We start from the raw sequence: 17,123 nt of genomic DNA, 5'->3' as shown, positions 1-17,123 counted from the left end.
GATCGAAGAAGGAATGAAAGACAGGAGAATGGAAGAGAGAGAAAATGGGAAAAGGAATAAAAGAGGAAAGAGGAAAAAGGCAGCAGGAAAGGAAGGAGACAGAGAAGCTGGTTGGTTCCTCTCCTGAATACTTCCTTCCTATACACCGAAGCCCTGACTGAAGTGCTTACCCGTGACGAAAATGGGAGGGAACAAAACTTCTAACTATTTCACAATTGTGTGGCTCACAGATACAGTCAAGTCAAATGCCTAGGGAGATACACACATTTTTAAAAACAGGCGAGAATATGAAACAAAATGAGTGCCAGAGTGGGGAATGCAATGAGAGAATATTTGGGCTTAAAAGAGAATGCAGTCATCAGATCAACCATGAGGCACATTTTACACAATTCATGCAGAAATCTAGGACTTAACAAAAACTTTGAAATATAGAAGAATGGACTGTAGAGATCCTTAAGTCAACTCTTTTGTTTTCTATTTGCAGACCCCGAAAAGGGTTGTGGGATCCAGACCTAATCAAGGTCTGGTTGGAGAAGGAAGTGGGATAGAATCCAGGTCTCCTCACACACAAGGGTTCGTTTGGCCCAAGGTCTTTTTATTGAGTTCAGTAATTTCAGTTCCATAATTTGTCACATAACAACTAAATTAGAAGAAATTAACTTACTGGATGGTTGGATTAATCTGTAGTGGTTGGACTGTTTAAGATTATATGTAACTTGCTTTTCTCTTTTCTTATTTTGGTACTCTTCTTTTTCATTTTCTTCTGATTCTGAAGAGCTGCTGCTACTACCATAGCTGCTGTCACTGCTGTAGTACTTCTGTCTTTTTGTTATCTCGGTACTCTCGGGCATGGAAGACAGAGGCTAAAATGGAAGGAAACGTGATATTTTGTTACAATTCAGAAAGGCTCATTCACATGATTACTTACTATTTTTAATTTCTCACTTACGATTACTGCTTTTCACTTAAGTCTGAAAAATCCCCCCGAAGTACTACTGCTCTAATGCTATCCACTAATTGTTCTGTTTCTATGAAATATTCTTTCTTAAATAATACAGTTCAGTCATGATGAGGAAAATGCCGTTTATGCACGATTCAAATAAAGGACCAAAATATCCACAAAGAATAACAAAATAAAGAAAAAACATTTGAGCTAAAAACATAAAAATCAAACATAGCTTTTCTTCATTCCATGCAGAATGATTACTCATTACTCATCAAGACTCAGAGGTATACCTCTGTTGTATCCCTAATGTTCAAAATCACTCAACAAATGTGTATTTGTGTGTGTGTGTATGTGCACTTGTGTGTGTGTGTGAGAGAGAGAGAGAGAGAGAGGAGAGAAGAAGGGGAAGGAGGGGCAAGAGAGGCAAAAGTAAAATAAAATAAGGAAGCAGAAGCCAGATAAACCACTATAAGTAAAATAATCCACTATCAATAAAGTAGGTCATATCTTAAAACAGAGCCTATGAGCCTATGATACACTCAGATAATATGCAACAAGAAGCAAGGCATTCCTCACATGTCTAATTTCTCTTTGGACATTTTTAGAAATAAAAATTTTTAGTTAATTATCCACTTTCCAAATTGGCCAAACTCACAGCTTTGCTTGGAGGATTTCTACCTCTGTTACATAGGATCTGGACATAATGGAGCAACATTACTTTTCATTGCCCACACTACATTTTTAAAAAGGGATATAATGTAAAAATCAGTATGGCATAAATTTTTTAGAGGATAAGTGCCATGTAGAAGGGTAAATCTGTAAAGATTTTAAATGCCAGGCTATCATGTTCCAATAATATCTCCATCAGAATCACTTGTCTCTGAATCTCCCAATCAATGTGTTTCCAATGATGCCAGCTGAAGGAATAAAAGATAAGTGGGACATCTTCACTTCAGAAAGAATGTGCACAACCAAGAGCACAACAGTTTTGTAACTTAGTCATTTTAAGAGACAATTACACATGCCACATGCCTCTTACTTCCTGGGGAAGGTTCCTGCAGTTGTATACTAGTTTCTTGTTCTCTGTTAAATCAAACAAAAATGCTTTGATGTTAGCATATACCATAATGAAATCCTGGGTTACCCTGAGATTTCACTGAAATAAGGTATATCCTCTCATGTAACAGTGTAGGATGAAAGATAAAGAAAGAAATAACATTTCACGAAGTGCCTGGAATACATAGTAAGCCAAAGCATGATGTTCTTAAAGTTACTGTCTTAGCAGAGGATGAAAAATAACCAAAGCGGGGAAGTAGTTTAATACACTAAGGTACCAACTTGTGTTTAAAAATATGTTCTCCTTTTGATAGTCTTAATATTTACTGAGCACTAACAATGTTCAAAGAGATATGCATAAAAACATTTACCAGTAACACAATCATCAAACATTTTGATAGTCTTAGGGAATATGAATTCTAGAGGAAGGATGTTTCTTCAGAAGTCTAGCGTACCCAGAAGAAACAGTGGCACAATCAGGCTTGCTAGTAGTGCCTTCCTTCAAGTAGGCAAACAGCTTTAAAGTTTCTTAAGGAGCTTGACTACATAATGAGTTACTCGATCCTATAAAGAATCACAAAGGGAAACGGATAGTTGAACCTTTGTGTCATATATGCATTTGGGATTTGTTAACCAATACACTGTTAAAGCAATAAGTAATAAGAAGTCACAGCAACATAAACTCCAAACAGTGCCGTAACTACAAATTGGAATTTGTAAACCGGTGCTGAGTTCTGACACAAACCATACCATTTATTTTTATGTCCAATTGTATTATGAACTGGCTCATATATTAAAATATATATAAATGGCATAAAGAATAATAAATACTAAGTACCTAGCACTTGGCTGAAGAACAATGCTAATACTTTACGTGATATTATTTACATAGCTAATTAATACTTCTTAGATTCTCAAATAAGTGAAAAGTTATTTCTCCCAAGTTCAATTTAACCTTGATAACCTTCAATTATTCTACCAGTAAAGACACTGGAAATCAGTGTTTGACATGTGATAACAACCCTCTAAAAAGGAAAGGCTGCTTTGAAGTTTGGCTCACTCCAGACCCTCAGTATACCTAAGGTTAGAAGTTATAAAAATAATTTTACTTTTTTTACTTTTTACCTTTTTACTGATTATGCAGTTTTCAACACTTCAAAACATTTCTGGTGTTAATAACTATAGGAACTAACCAATTCATTTCATTTCAACGAATACATTGTTAGTTCCTACTATTTGCCTGGAATAAGAGGGGTTGAAATATACACAGTGTGAATTCTGCCCTCTAGGAGGTTATATTTTTATTTGGATGATAAGCCTTATTTGATGAAGCAAAGGAAAATATAAGACAGTAGAAGACTGACTTAGAGCCTTTGCATTTGCCAATCTTCCATGAATATTGTGCCCCCAGGTTGCCTCATATCTGGTTTGCCAAATTGCTAAATAATTAATATACAAAGTTTAGAGACTTTCCGATGTTTTCCAAAATGAAGCAATAACTCACGAAGGTATTGACTTTTACAGATACCCTAAAAAATATTTGTTCCAAAGGAATTATCAACATCTTCTACAGTTCTTTGATATAGAATACATAATTCAGAAGAACAGTGCCTGACATTCAAGGTCTCTGGTCTTCATCAGATATGTATCTTTTACCAGGTTCATCTTGCACCAATTTACTCTCCAAGAATCTTCCACCTGAGTCATACCAAATTCCTTGTCATTTCTCCAACATCCTAAGCAGCATCATACCTCCATGTCTTTGCCTTTAATGTTCAATTCAAATGGCACTGCCTTTATGAAGCCATCCATAATCTACCAATCCCTTTCTTCTCTATGTTGCTGTAGCACTTCCCACTCCCTTAATTACAGTACTTGCCACAATATACCCTGGTTTTTGGTTCACCTATCTGCCCTTCCACTAGTCAGTGAGGTCCTTGTGGACACATTCAACAAATTTAACTAATGGTTTTGAGAACCTACTAAGTGCCAGATGCTATGCTAGGTGCTAGAGATGTAAAGATGGAATACACCTCCTATCCTCAAGGAACTTACAAGCTCATACTAAGGCAAGCATGCAAACAATTATTTGTCACATCTGCTCTATAAAAGTGTCACTTGTGGTACAGCAATAGAAGGAGGGAACAGAAGATCTAAGTCCAGCTAGGAGAAAGAGGGAAGATTTCACAAAAGCAGCTGGATTAGGAGGGGGGTCTCTAATCAATCAAGCAATTAATCAATTATTCTTTTAATAGGCAAGCATTCCAGGCGTATAGAAAAAGCATGACAGAGCATGATGTATGTAAGGATATAGTAATAGTTCAGTATTGCTGAAATGTAAAGTGAAAAACAGCAGAATGAAAAAACTTTCCAAGACTTTACAAATTCAACTCTTTCCTACTCTACTAGCAAGGACTTTGACATATAACAAAAGAACATGTGGATGTCATCACCACAGAGCAGATGAAGGTAAAGCAAACACCTGCCTATTTTTGCCAGCATGACAGCTTTCTATGTCTTCCTAGAAACTGTAACTATTTTTCCTTACAAAATTTCAATATTGCCGTGCCAGCAAAAGATGGGGCTCCCCATTAGGATCTCTGGAGTCATGATTTGCCTGATCTATAATGCTACACGTCTCTGATAATTATATGTTTGGAGATAGGAAAACATAATACTGAGTATAGAATGAGGGTACCAGTTCTAGGTCCTGCTTGGCCCTGACTCACAGGGCTTTCACTAGATGAGGGGAAGAGTCAGAAAATGAGGAAAACTATCAAAACAAAACAAAGCTTCTCCTGAGTATAAGAAAGCATGATCTTCCTAATTCTATCTTCACTGGAAACACAGTCCACAGAGTTCCTTGAAAGTAGCATCAGTCATTCTTACAGTGAGAAATACAAAGGGAAAATCAACTGTCCTTAGTAGAGTCTATCTACTCTGATATTAAGGAAGATAAAGATACTGCACCTTTGGTCCTCGAGACTTGGCAGTTTTGCCCATCAACTTTTCGTCATCAATTTCACATTGTTCCAGAAGATCCAAAATATCTTCCTCCTTAAAAAATATTTAATTAAAATTGTTATGACTAATGGACTCCAGAATTAATTAAAAGATTATTAATCTTGTGTACAACAAGGATTCCGAAAAGTATTTAACAAAGATTGCTCAGATCAAATGAGAAATAAAGGGTCATGGCAAACCCTCTTAAAGAAACTTTCACTAAAACCTGGCAATAAAAATAATACTTAGCTGAAATCTATTATGTATTGATTATCATAAACAAATATATCCTTATGTTCTAGTATACTATTAAAATCTTAGAATACAATACTTCAATAAATTAGCCTATTGGACACTTTAAAATTTCTAAAAGTTCACTCTAATTTTTCCAGACCGCAATTTCATCAATCATTGCTGTATCAATTAGTGCAAAATAATATTACGACTGCAGACAGAACACTGATGATTGGCCTAATAGTTTCATTTAGAACAATCTAATGTTAGTATTTAGGTAATAGGCACAATTTAATGAAACTTTAAAATTTTTACCTATTGCACACGAGTATCTTTAGAACTTTATGAAAGGTTTTCACTCTATAGGCCTAACACCTTTTCTCATGCTCTTCTAGAGTCACTTTGAAGTCAAAGGGTAAAGTTATAAAAACATACACCCAAGTGGATGTTGAGCAAACCAGAGCAATAGGAGTACAACAGCTTTACTAAACGAGGTAGAGTTAACTGCTTTCATTGAGTTATTTATTCAACCTATACAAATATCACAACTTCATTTATATATTTATGATTTATATCTGTGCTTCTTTTTTTAAAAAAAGGGTTTTAGAGAAACTAGAAATCTCACTGTGCAATGGAAATCTGTAAAATAGGTTACTCTTCATCGCAATCTAAGATTTAGCTATTAAAATATCAAAAGACTCTTAATATAAAGTTTGATTAAACAATAACCCTACAAAGGATTCCAAAGACAGCAGCACAAGACAGTTAAAAAGTAAGGAGTTCTGCTTCTGTTCAGGAGAAGGAAGGTCATATAGACAGCATTTTCATCATAAGAGCTAAAAAAAGATGATAAACTAAATAATCATATATTTTAAGACATTAGAAAGCTGCGGATAAAAGTAGTGTAAAAGGAATTATACCAGAGAGGGAAAAGTTCTCCCTAGGTGAGCAGAGATAAGTGGCCACTTTCTACTTTACGTTCATTTGTCAGGTCTGGACACAGATGAGCAGAGATTAGGTCTATAATAGAGAGATTCTGTGGGGGTAAAGAGAATCCAGTGGAGTTTTCAAAGGTCACGTGGGCTACTGAGACATCTAGAAGAGCCCCACAGAGCTGGTTCTCTTTGCCTGCTGGGTCTTTCCAATAGCAATTTTAGTTGAGTATGTAGTAGAATAGGAGGATAGAGGCATGGATGGAAAACCAGAACTAGAGAGAAGCTCACGCACTGCAACAAAGAGCCCGCGCTGCAACGAAAGATCCCGCATACCTCAATGAAGACCCACGAGCTGCAACTAAGACCCACCGCAGCCAAAATAATTAATTAATTAAATATAAATAAATAAATTAAATAAAACTCTATAACCATCGCCTGTAGTGTACACATTATTTTCAAGTAGACTTGGACATTCACTAATATAAGTACCATATTGAGTTAAAGCAAGTCTCAATTTATTTTACAAGACTGAAATCAGAATATGTTTTCTAACACCAATGAACTAAGCTAGAAACTTTACCAAAACTAAAACTAGAACATTTTAAATGTATGGAAATTAAGCAACAAACTTCTAAGTAACCAAAATAAAAATAAAAAAATAATTTAAAATGCAGTTAGTAAAAATACAATATATAAAAATGCTAGATATAAGGGTAATATACAAAAATAATCAGGTGTTCACATCCTGGCAACAAGTTAAAAATTAAAAAAATTACAAACAATATTATCAGCAACAGCAGCAAAAACATCAAATACTTAAAAATAAATTTAATGAAAGATGTGCAAAAACTATAAACTGAAAACTATGAATATAGCAGAGTTATTAAAGATCCAAGTAGATGGAGAGATATGTCATATTAATGGATCGGAAGACTCAGTATTGTTAATTCCCCAGAAATTGTTTTGTAGATTCCTCAGTCCAAATTAAAATCCCAGCAGCCTTTTTTTGTAATTAAAAAATTAATCAAAATCTAGAATCAAACTGATTCTAAAATGTGTATGAAAGCATAAAAGGACCTAGAAAAGCCAAAAGAGTTTTAAATAGAATAAATTTAAGGACTCACACTACCTAGTTTTGACACTCATTATAAAACAACAGTAGTAAAGACTGTGTGAGTGTTATATAAGAAGAGGCTCCCAGATCAATGGAAGGGGGCAGGCAAAGTGGTGACATTTAAACTAGATTTTGAAGAATCAAATTGAGACTTGAAGCCTATTTATTATGTGCCAAGGTACTTAAAACAGACTATTTTAATTAACCTCAATTTTAGTTTCATAACCTGTCAAGTATACTTTTAATACTACTATTTTAGTGATCTGATTGATCAAATAGTTTAATGTAAGTTTACAAAATTAACATGTGGGGGAGCTGGAATTTGAATGTAGGTCTATCTGGCTCCAGAATCCTTAGGATTTCTAGGAGCAGAGTGATGGGAAGATGAACAGAGGCTGCATCCAGAGGAGAGAGAAATGACATTATAAAACAGGTAGAGGAAAATGAAAAGGTCTCTCACTGTCTGGGTCAGGAAAAACAAAAAGACCACAGAACATAATTCTAATGGTGAAAATACTTGCATATGTCAAAAGAGGGATATTTAAAGGAAAAGAGCATTGGGGTATACAATATTCCTTCTGCTTCTGTCCCTTAGGCCTAGCCAGCTTGAAAATGGCTTTATATCCTCCTGTTGCAGAATTTTAGTGAAAAGACCATAGCAAAATCTATCTATAATAAACTTTATCAAGATTTTTGAATCACTCAATATAACAGAGTATCCAAGATACTGGAGGTATCACTCTAGGGAGATTTCCAGTAATGTAAAATATAAACAATTTTAATAGGTCTGTGTGATGGAATGAAGAACACAGGAAGAGTAAGTACGTGAGTAAATATGAATACTTAGAAAACTATTAAAGACCACTGACTGTTTAGACAACAAATAAAAACTTGTTTGTCCAATGGAACATTAGCAAGCATGATGCTAGCAGAGGCTTGATTAGTCGCTGCACTCTGGGCTTGTCCTCTTGAAATGCTCCATTTTGGAACCCTGAGCTATCATATTAAGAGATCCAGTTACCCTCCTTACATGGTCATGTAGAGAGAAAGAGACACCCAGCCTGCTCCCCAGATGTTCCAGCTATCTCATCTGATGCACCAGACACAGAAGTGAAGCCTTCTTGGATTTCCTTCCCCAGTTGAGTTGATAAATGCAAATATATGATTCACTCCAAGCTAGCTCAGCAGAAGAACCACTCAACTAAGCCCAGCCAAGACTGTGGAATAATGAGCAAATAAATGCAATGGCTTATTATACTGCAAAAGATAACTAACAGACCTTTTAGTAAGGCAAATAGATTACTCTGTGTGTGTGTTTCAATTACTTCTCATATGCCAGGTCTATGCAGTATCAGGAAAAAATTATTGTATAACGTTAGTTACAATCTAACTATGTAGCAATATAGTTACATAGTTAACTATATTGTTAACTATGTAACTCATATCTCATTCTCAAACAATGAGAACATCACAAACCACTAGGTTATTTCAATCTATTTTTTTATTCAGTTATGTATAAATAACTGTAATAAAACATTTATTAAAATAGATTACAACATAATATCAACATTTTCTACTGCTTAACTTGTCTTGTTAAAAAACATCTTATTTATGAAATCATTTGGTTGGTTATGAAACATTACCAACTGTTAAAATGGAAGGAAAGTGCATCTTAAAAGTAAAATGTTTTTATATGTGGAATTAAGATGGGTTGTTTATAAAGACATATTGTGTGGCTTCATTCTTTTTTTTCTTTATAAACATTCATTCCTTTACCTTCATCTTTTTCAAAGGATTATTCATCTCTCGCTGGAATGAAGCTGCTCTTCCTGAAAGGAAGGTCTGAAAGGCAACAGCCAACAAATTTTCATACTTTTCAAGTAGTGTTTTATCTTCAGGAGGATAAATTCGCCTACAATAAAATCAGATAAACCAGCTTGTTTAAAAAAAGCTATCATAGCACAAGAGTTAAGGTCAACTACATAGATAATTCTTGACCATCTACTCTGTCAGTCACTTTACTAGGTGCTAGAAATAAAGGTGAATATAGTTACAAGAAATCCATAAATTTTCATTTGTTACCAATACAAATTGAAGTTTATCTAGAAAATTATCATTAAACAATGCAGTTCCAGAAGGCACAGTATAAAGGTTTGGTCAAGGGGAGGTGGTTGAAGAAGAATCACAATTGGGCATATTGAGAAATATAGAACTTTACTGGAGAGAGTTTAGGTGATGAGGGATAATTTGAGAAGTTTTAGACTCAGTGTGATTATTGATGTATACCAGAATGTAGGGATTAATCCTAATGATCTTTTGAGGGGTGGTGGAATTTGTCTCTCTGGTGGAGAGAATTAGGTAGACGTAGGGTGAGAGGAATGTGTTCTCATCATCACTGTTGATAGTGTTAAGGCCGGAAAGAACATCTTACCAGGAGTGCGGGAAGCTCTATGATGTCAAATCCTCCTAATTCTGCTGAGTCAGTATCAAAGTTTGGGAGGAGGGGCTGTCTTTCCAAGAACACAAAGAGCTTAGGGGATCCCCTTTTCTCCTGTCAAAGGTGATACTGTGGAGGAGGTCCAGTTCTGTACAGTCCAAACCCCTTTCTATTGTCTCATACCTGCCTCCTCCAAACATTTTCATTATTTGCCTGGTTCCTGATATATTTGAACTTAAAACAAAGTACAGGGGCTTCCCTGGTGGGGCAGTGGTTTAGCGTCCACCTGCCGACACAGGGGACGTGGGTTCGTGCCCCGGTCCGGGAAGATCCCACATGCCGCGGAGCACCTGGGCCTGTGAGCCATGGCCGCTGAGCCTGCATGCCCGGAGCCTGTGCTCCGCAACGGGAGAGGCCACAATGGTGAGAGGCCCGTGTACCGCAAAAAAAAAAATAGTAATAAATAAATAAAAGTAAAACAAAGTACAGCAACCACTCTGAACTGACAGAAAGAATACTAAGAGACCTGAAACCTGACTTTTTCAAAATAGTGTATTAAATTAAATAAGGTCATATGATTACATCAGCCTGAAAAGACTTCACACAAACCACCCCAGGAGCTCTCTCCAAGTCTGAACCATCTACTTGCTAACTATCTTTTCTTTCTGGAAATAAATTAAACAAAAAGCACTTTCTCAGAATGAAATAAACAGCGCTTAAGATAAGCTTAAAAGTTAAAAAATGCAGGCACTTCTGTTTTGACACTTCACTTCTTCAATCTATTAAAAAACAAAAGCACAGTTACCTGTAATTCCCCATGTGTCGATTTTCATGTTCTTCTTTCGAGATCTGCTTCCGTACCTGAGCAAGTCTCTCCTTCTAGAAATGAAGAAATTTTACAAATAAAACCTGACAAATGAATTATGCAATTCAAATTGCAGGTACATTGTTAAATTTTTCATACCAACTCTTCTTTCCGCCTCTCCAACTGATGTCTCTGCTGTTCTGAGTCTGAGGAACCCGGTAAAAGCCTTTTGATTGAATTTTGACCATAAAGCCTCCTTTGAGCCTCAGCTTTTTGTTTAGCCAAGTTTCTCCTTTTATCACTGGTCCTAAAATATAGAACACAAGACCATATTCAAGAATTCAAATAAGCTCTAACCTTATCCCTGTGAGAATCAGCAGAAGAGGGGACCCAGTGGAGATAAGAATCAGTTTTTATTAAATTTATATATTCACATATGTTATATTCACCTAGTCATTCATCAAATATGGATCTCCATACAGTAAATAGACGTTCTGAAGGTAACAAGATAAAATGGAGACAGTATAGCAACTTACTAGCAATACAACCTTAGGTCAATTAACTGCGGGGTCTGTTTTCCCATACATTAAATGCTAACAATATCATTTCCCTCCTAGAGTTCTTATAAAGATTAACTTGGGGTAACATTAATAGGTCCTTAATAAATGTTGTTTCCTTACTCTTCCTTCAACCAATGCCCTTTATATTTAAGCATTCTTACTTATACTGACCACCCTTCAGCATATTTTCAATTCAGATTGAAATCTCAGCCTAACAATCATTACTGAATTGAAAGCATCTGCATAGTCCTTCTCATTTTTGCCCAGTGATGCAAATTTAATCATAGCTGTCTGATTTTTATTGGAAAATTCCTGTTGTAAGAGTGCTTTCCTCTGAACTTGTTTCCTCTCTCTTCCCTCCCATGTAGCTGGTACGATCAGATAAGCCTGAGGTCTCTTCTCTCTCCCTCTGACTTACACTATTATATACCAATCTTAAAGATCTAGCAGGAACAGGGTGAAAAAAGAAAAAGGCAAAAAAGAAAAGGCAAAGCCAATTTTTCCCTCAGCCATAGGAAAAAATAGAGTTCTTATTCTTGAGCTTATATTTCCATGCCTTGCAATGTCATTAGTCTGGTAGGGCCCAGATGAAGGTGTAAAGCAAAGGAAAGGGTACAAAGAGGCCATCTGGCCAGCTTCTAGTGTGGAGAGGTAAAAGACACACCTAAGTTTACAGGAGGTCCCATTCTATTCAATAAGGGATTGCACTGAAAATACTGGGCCAAGGCCCTAGATAATAGAGAGTGTTCTTTTGCCTCAAGTATGTACCACCTCACAACTTGAACTTGCAAGGGTATTAGGAAACTGATCTATTATCTTTCATAACAACATTACGGTTTGAGTGGCAGGAGTTCAACAAGTGAACAGGATAGAAGGAATAATTTGAGAAAAGGAATAAACACGTCCAGAAAATTGTAAGTCATTTAGTATGTCTGGAGCTATCAGTGAATGCAGGAAACTCAGCTAATTAAAGACTTCTAGCTTTAATACTAGGTTACTGACTCTCAAATTGAACTTTAGGCAATGGGGGAGAGGAGAGAGTGAGTTTTAAAAGGAGAAGAGAATAATTATATTTGCAGGTTTTAAATGTTATGCCTTGGCAGCAGAAGCAAGAAGAACCACAATCCTGCAGGCTGTGGAACGAAAACCACATTCACAGAAAGATAGACAAAAAGAAAAGGCAGAGGACTATGTACCAGATGAAGGAACAAGACAAAACCCCAGAAAAATAACCATATGAAGTGGAGATAGGCAATCTTCCAGGAAAAGAATTCAGAATAATGATAGTGAAGATGATCCAGGACCTTGGAAAAACAATGGAGGCAAAGATCAAGAAGAGGAAAGAAATGTTCAACAAAGACCTAGAAGAAGTAAAGAACAAACACCTAGAAGAATTAAAGAACAAACAAACAGAGATGAACAATACAATAAATGAAATGAAAAATACACTACAAGGAATCAATAGCAGAATAACTGAGGCCGAAGAACGGATAAGTGACCTGGAAGCCAGAATGGTGGAATTCACTGCTGTGGAACAGAATAAAGAAACAAGAATTAAAAGAAATGAAGACAGCCTAAGAGACCTCCGGGACAACATTAAAAACACCAACATTCACATTAGAGGGGTCCCAGAAGGAGAAGAGAGAGGGAAAGGACCCAAGAAAATACTGGCAGAGATTATAGTCGAAAACTTCCTAACATGGAAAAGGAAATAGCCACCCAGGTCCAGGAAGTGCAGAGAATTCCAGGCAGGATAACCCCAAGGAGAAACACACTGAGACAAAGAGTAAGCAAATTGACAAAAATTAAAGACAAAGAAAAATTATTAAAAGTAACAAGGGAAAAATGACAAACAACATACCACGGAACTCCCATAAGGTTAAGAGCTGATTTCTCAGCAGAAACTCTACAAGCCAGAAGGGAGTGGCATGATGTATTTAAAGTGATGAAAGGGAAGAACCTAAAACCAAGATTACTCTACCTGGTGACGATCTCGTTCAGATTCAATGGAGAAATCAAAAGCTTTACAGACAAGCAAAAGCTAAGAGAATTCAGCACCACCAAACCAGGTCTACAACAAATGCTAAAGGAACTTCTCTAAGTGGGAAACACAAGAGAAGAGAAGGACCTACAAAAATAAACCCAAAACAATTAAGAAAATGGTCACAGGAACATACATATCGATAATTACCTTAAATGTGAATGGATTAAATGCTCCAACCAAAAGATACAGGCTCACTGAATGGTTATAAAAACAAGACCCATATATATGCTGTCGACAAGAGACCCACTTCAGACCTAGGGACACATACAGACTGAAAGTGAGGGGACAGAAAAAGATACTCCATGCAAATGGAAATCAAAAGAAAGCTGGAGTAGCAATACTAATATCAGATAAAATAGAGTTTAAAACAAAGAATGTTACAAGAGACAAGGAAGGATACTACATAATGATCAAGAGATCAATCCAAGAAGAAGATATAATAATTATAAATATATATGCACCCAACGTAGGAGCACCTCGATACATAAGGCAACTGCTAACAGTTATAAAAGAGGAAATCAACAGTAAAACAGTAATAGTGGGGGACTTGAACACCTCACCAAAGAACATATCATCCAGACAGAAAATTAATAAGGAAACACAAGCTTTAAATGAAACAATAGACCAGATAGATTTGATATTTATAGGACATTCCATCCAAAAACAGCAGACTACACTTTTGTCCCAAGTGCGCACGGAATATTGTCCAAGATAGATCATATATTGGGTCACAAATCAAGCCTCAGTAAATTTAAGAAAAATTGAAATCATATCAAGCATCTTTTCTGACCACAATGCTGTGAGATTAGAAATAAATTACAGGGGAAAAAAAATGTAAAAAACACAAACACATGGAGGCTACACAATATGTTACTAAATAACCAAGAGATCACTGAAGAAATCAAAGAGGAAATCAAAAAATACCTAGAAACAAATGACAATGGAGACACGACAACCCAAACCTATGGGATGCAGGAAAAACAGTCCTAAGAGGGAAGTTTATAGCAATACAATCCTACCTCAGGAAACAAGAAAAATCTCAAATAAACTATCTAACCTTACACCTAAAGGAACGAGAGAAAGAAGAACAAATAAAACCCAAAGTTAGTAGAAGGAAAAAAATCATAAAGATCAGAGAAGAAAACACTGAAATAGAAACAAAGAAAACAATAGCAAAGATCAATAAAACTAAAAGCTGGTTCTTTGAGAAGATAAACAAATTGATAAACCTTTAGCCAGACTTATCAAGAAAAAGAGGGAGAGGACTCAAATCAATAGGATTAGAAATGAAAAAAGAGAAGTTACAACAGACACCACGGAAAAACAAAGCATCATAAGAGACTACTACAAGCAACTCTTCGCCAATAAAATGGACAACCTGGAAGAAATGGACAAATTCTTAGAAAAGCACAACCTTTGAAAATGAACCAGGAAGAAAGGAAAAATATGAACAGACCAATCACAAGCACTGAAATTGAAACTGTGATTAAAAATCTTCCAACAAACAAAAGTCCAGGACCAGATGGCTTCACAGGTGAATTCTATCAAACATTTAGAGAAGAGCTGACACCCATCCTTCTCAAACTCTTCCGAAAAACTGCAGAGGATGGAACCCTCCCAAACTCATTCTACGAGGCCACCATCACCCTGATACCAAAACCAGACAAAGATACTACAAAAAAAGAAAATTACAGACCAGTATCACTGATGAATATAGATGCAAAAATCCTCAACAAAATACTAGCAATCAGAATCCAACAGCACATTAAAAGGACCATACACCATAAGCAAGTGGGATTTATCCCAGGGATGCAAGGATTCTTCAATATATGCAAATCAATCAATGTGATACACCATATTAAAAAACGAAAGAATAAAAACCCTATGATAATCTCAACAGATGCAGAAAAAGCTTTTGACAAAATTCATCACCCATTTATGGTAAAAATTCTCCAGAAAGTGGGTATAGAGGGAAACTACCTCAACATTATAAAGGCCATATTCTTGGATTGGAAAAATCATTATTGTGAAACTGACTATGCTACACAAAGCAATCTACAGATTCAATACAATCCCTATCAAATTACCCATGGCACTTTTTACAGGAGTAGAACAAAAATGTCTTACAATTTGTATGGAGATGCAACAGACCCTGAAGAGCCAAAGCAACTTTGAGGGAAAAAAACAGAGCTGGAGGAATCAGACTCCCTGACTTCAGACTATACTACAAAACTACAGTAATCAAGACAATATGGTACTGACACAAAAACAGAAATATAGATCAACGGAACAGGATAGAAAGCCCAGAGATAAACCCACATACCTATGGTCAACTAATCTATGACAAAGGAGCCAAAGATATACAATGGAGAAAAGACAGTCTCTTTAATAAATCATGCTGAGAAAACAGGACAGCTACATGTAAAAGAATGATATCAGAACACTCCCTGACACCATCCACAAAAATAAACTCAAAATGGATTAAAGACCTAACTGTAAGACCGGACACTACAAAACTCTTAGAGGAAAACATAGGCAGAACACTATGACATAAATCACAGGAAGATCTTTTTTGACCCATCTCCTAAAGAAATGGAAATAAACCCAAAAATAAACAAATGGGACCTAATGAAACTTAAAAGCTTTTGCACAGCAAAGGAAACCATAAACAAGACAAAAAGACAACCCTCAGAATGGGAGAAAATATTTGCAAACGAATCAGTGGACAAAGGATTAATCTCCAAAATATATAAAGAGCTCATGCAGCTCATTATTAAAAAAACAAACAACCCAATCCAAAAATGGGCAGAAGACCTAAATAGACATTTCTGCAGAGAACACATACAGATGGCCAAGAGCCACATGAAAAGCTGCTCAACATCACTAATTATTAGAGAAATGTAATTGCAAAACTACAATGAGGTATCACCTCACACCAGTTAGAATGGGCATCGTCAGAAAATCTATAAACAACAAATGCTGGAGAGGGTGTGGAGAAAAGGGAACCCTCTTGCACTGTTGGTGGGAATGTAAATTGATACAGCCACTATGAATAACAGCATGGAGGTTCCTTAAACAGCTAAAAAAAGAATTACCATATGACCCAGCAACCCCACTACTGGGCATATAACCAGAGGAACCCATAATTCAAAAAGAGTCATATATCACAATGTTCATTGCAGCGCTATTTACAATAGCCAGGTCATGGAAGCAACTTAAATGCCCATTGACAGACGAATGGATAAAGAAGATGTGGTACATTTATACAATGGAATATTACTCAGCCATAAAAAGGAACAAAATTGGGTCATTTGTAGAGATGTGGATGGACCTAGAGACTAAGTCAGAAAGAGAAAAACAAATATCATATATTAACACATATATGTGGAATGTAGAAAAATGGTACAGATGAACCAGTTTGCAAGGCAGAAATAAAGACACAGATGTAGAGAGAGAACAAACGTATGGACACCAAGCGGGGAAAGTGGGGGTGGATGGTGGTGGGATGAATTGGGCGATTGGGATTGACATATATACACTAATATGTGTAAAACTGATAACTAATAGGAACCTGCTGTATAAAAATAAGTAAATCAAAATCAAAAAAAAAAAAAAAAGAGTATCCCTTGGCAATACGTACAGTGGCTTAGAAGTGGATGAGAAAAGAAGCAGGCTGTTAAGATAGTCTATGGTCTGAATGTTTGTGCCCCCCCCAAAACCCATATGTTGAAATATTAACTCCCAAAGGTGATGATATTAGTACGTGGGGCCTCTGGGAGGTGATTAGGCCATGAGGGTGGAACCTCCTTGAAAGGGATTAGTGTCCTTATAAAAGAGACTCCAGAGGGCTCCCTAGACCCTTCTGCCATGTGATGATACAATAAGAAGTATGTGACTCAGAAGCAGGCCACACTCAACCACACTGGCACCCTAATCTTGGACCACCAGCCTACAGAACCATGAGAAATAAATCTCTGGTTTTTATAACC

At 36.2% G+C, this 17,123-nt stretch overlaps 1 protein-coding gene across 1 annotated transcript in view; it reads right to left on the bottom strand.

The window, feature by feature from the left end:
* The window catches only part of TTLL7 (tubulin tyrosine ligase like 7), a 155,084-nt gene that overhangs the window by 39,067 nt on the left and 98,894 nt on the right, over positions 1-17,123 (bottom strand). Inside the window, exons 11-15 of the mRNA XM_033864301.2 lie at positions 10,690-10,837; positions 10,531-10,604; positions 9,065-9,200; positions 4,973-5,059; positions 665-863 (exon numbers count right to left, since the gene is read on the bottom strand). Coding sequence (XP_033720192.1) covers positions 665-863; positions 4,973-5,059; positions 9,065-9,200; positions 10,531-10,604; positions 10,690-10,837 — 644 coding nt within the window. The remainder of the gene's footprint in view (positions 1-664; positions 864-4,972; positions 5,060-9,064; positions 9,201-10,530; positions 10,605-10,689; positions 10,838-17,123) is intronic.

This window comes from Tursiops truncatus, chromosome 1, assembly GCF_011762595.2.
Source record: "Tursiops truncatus isolate mTurTru1 chromosome 1, mTurTru1.mat.Y, whole genome shotgun sequence".
Taxonomy (NCBI): Eukaryota; Metazoa; Chordata; class Mammalia; order Artiodactyla; family Delphinidae; genus Tursiops; species Tursiops truncatus.
The sequence above is the reverse complement of the archived record's forward strand: the minus strand, read 5'-3'. Positions and strand labels throughout refer to the sequence as shown.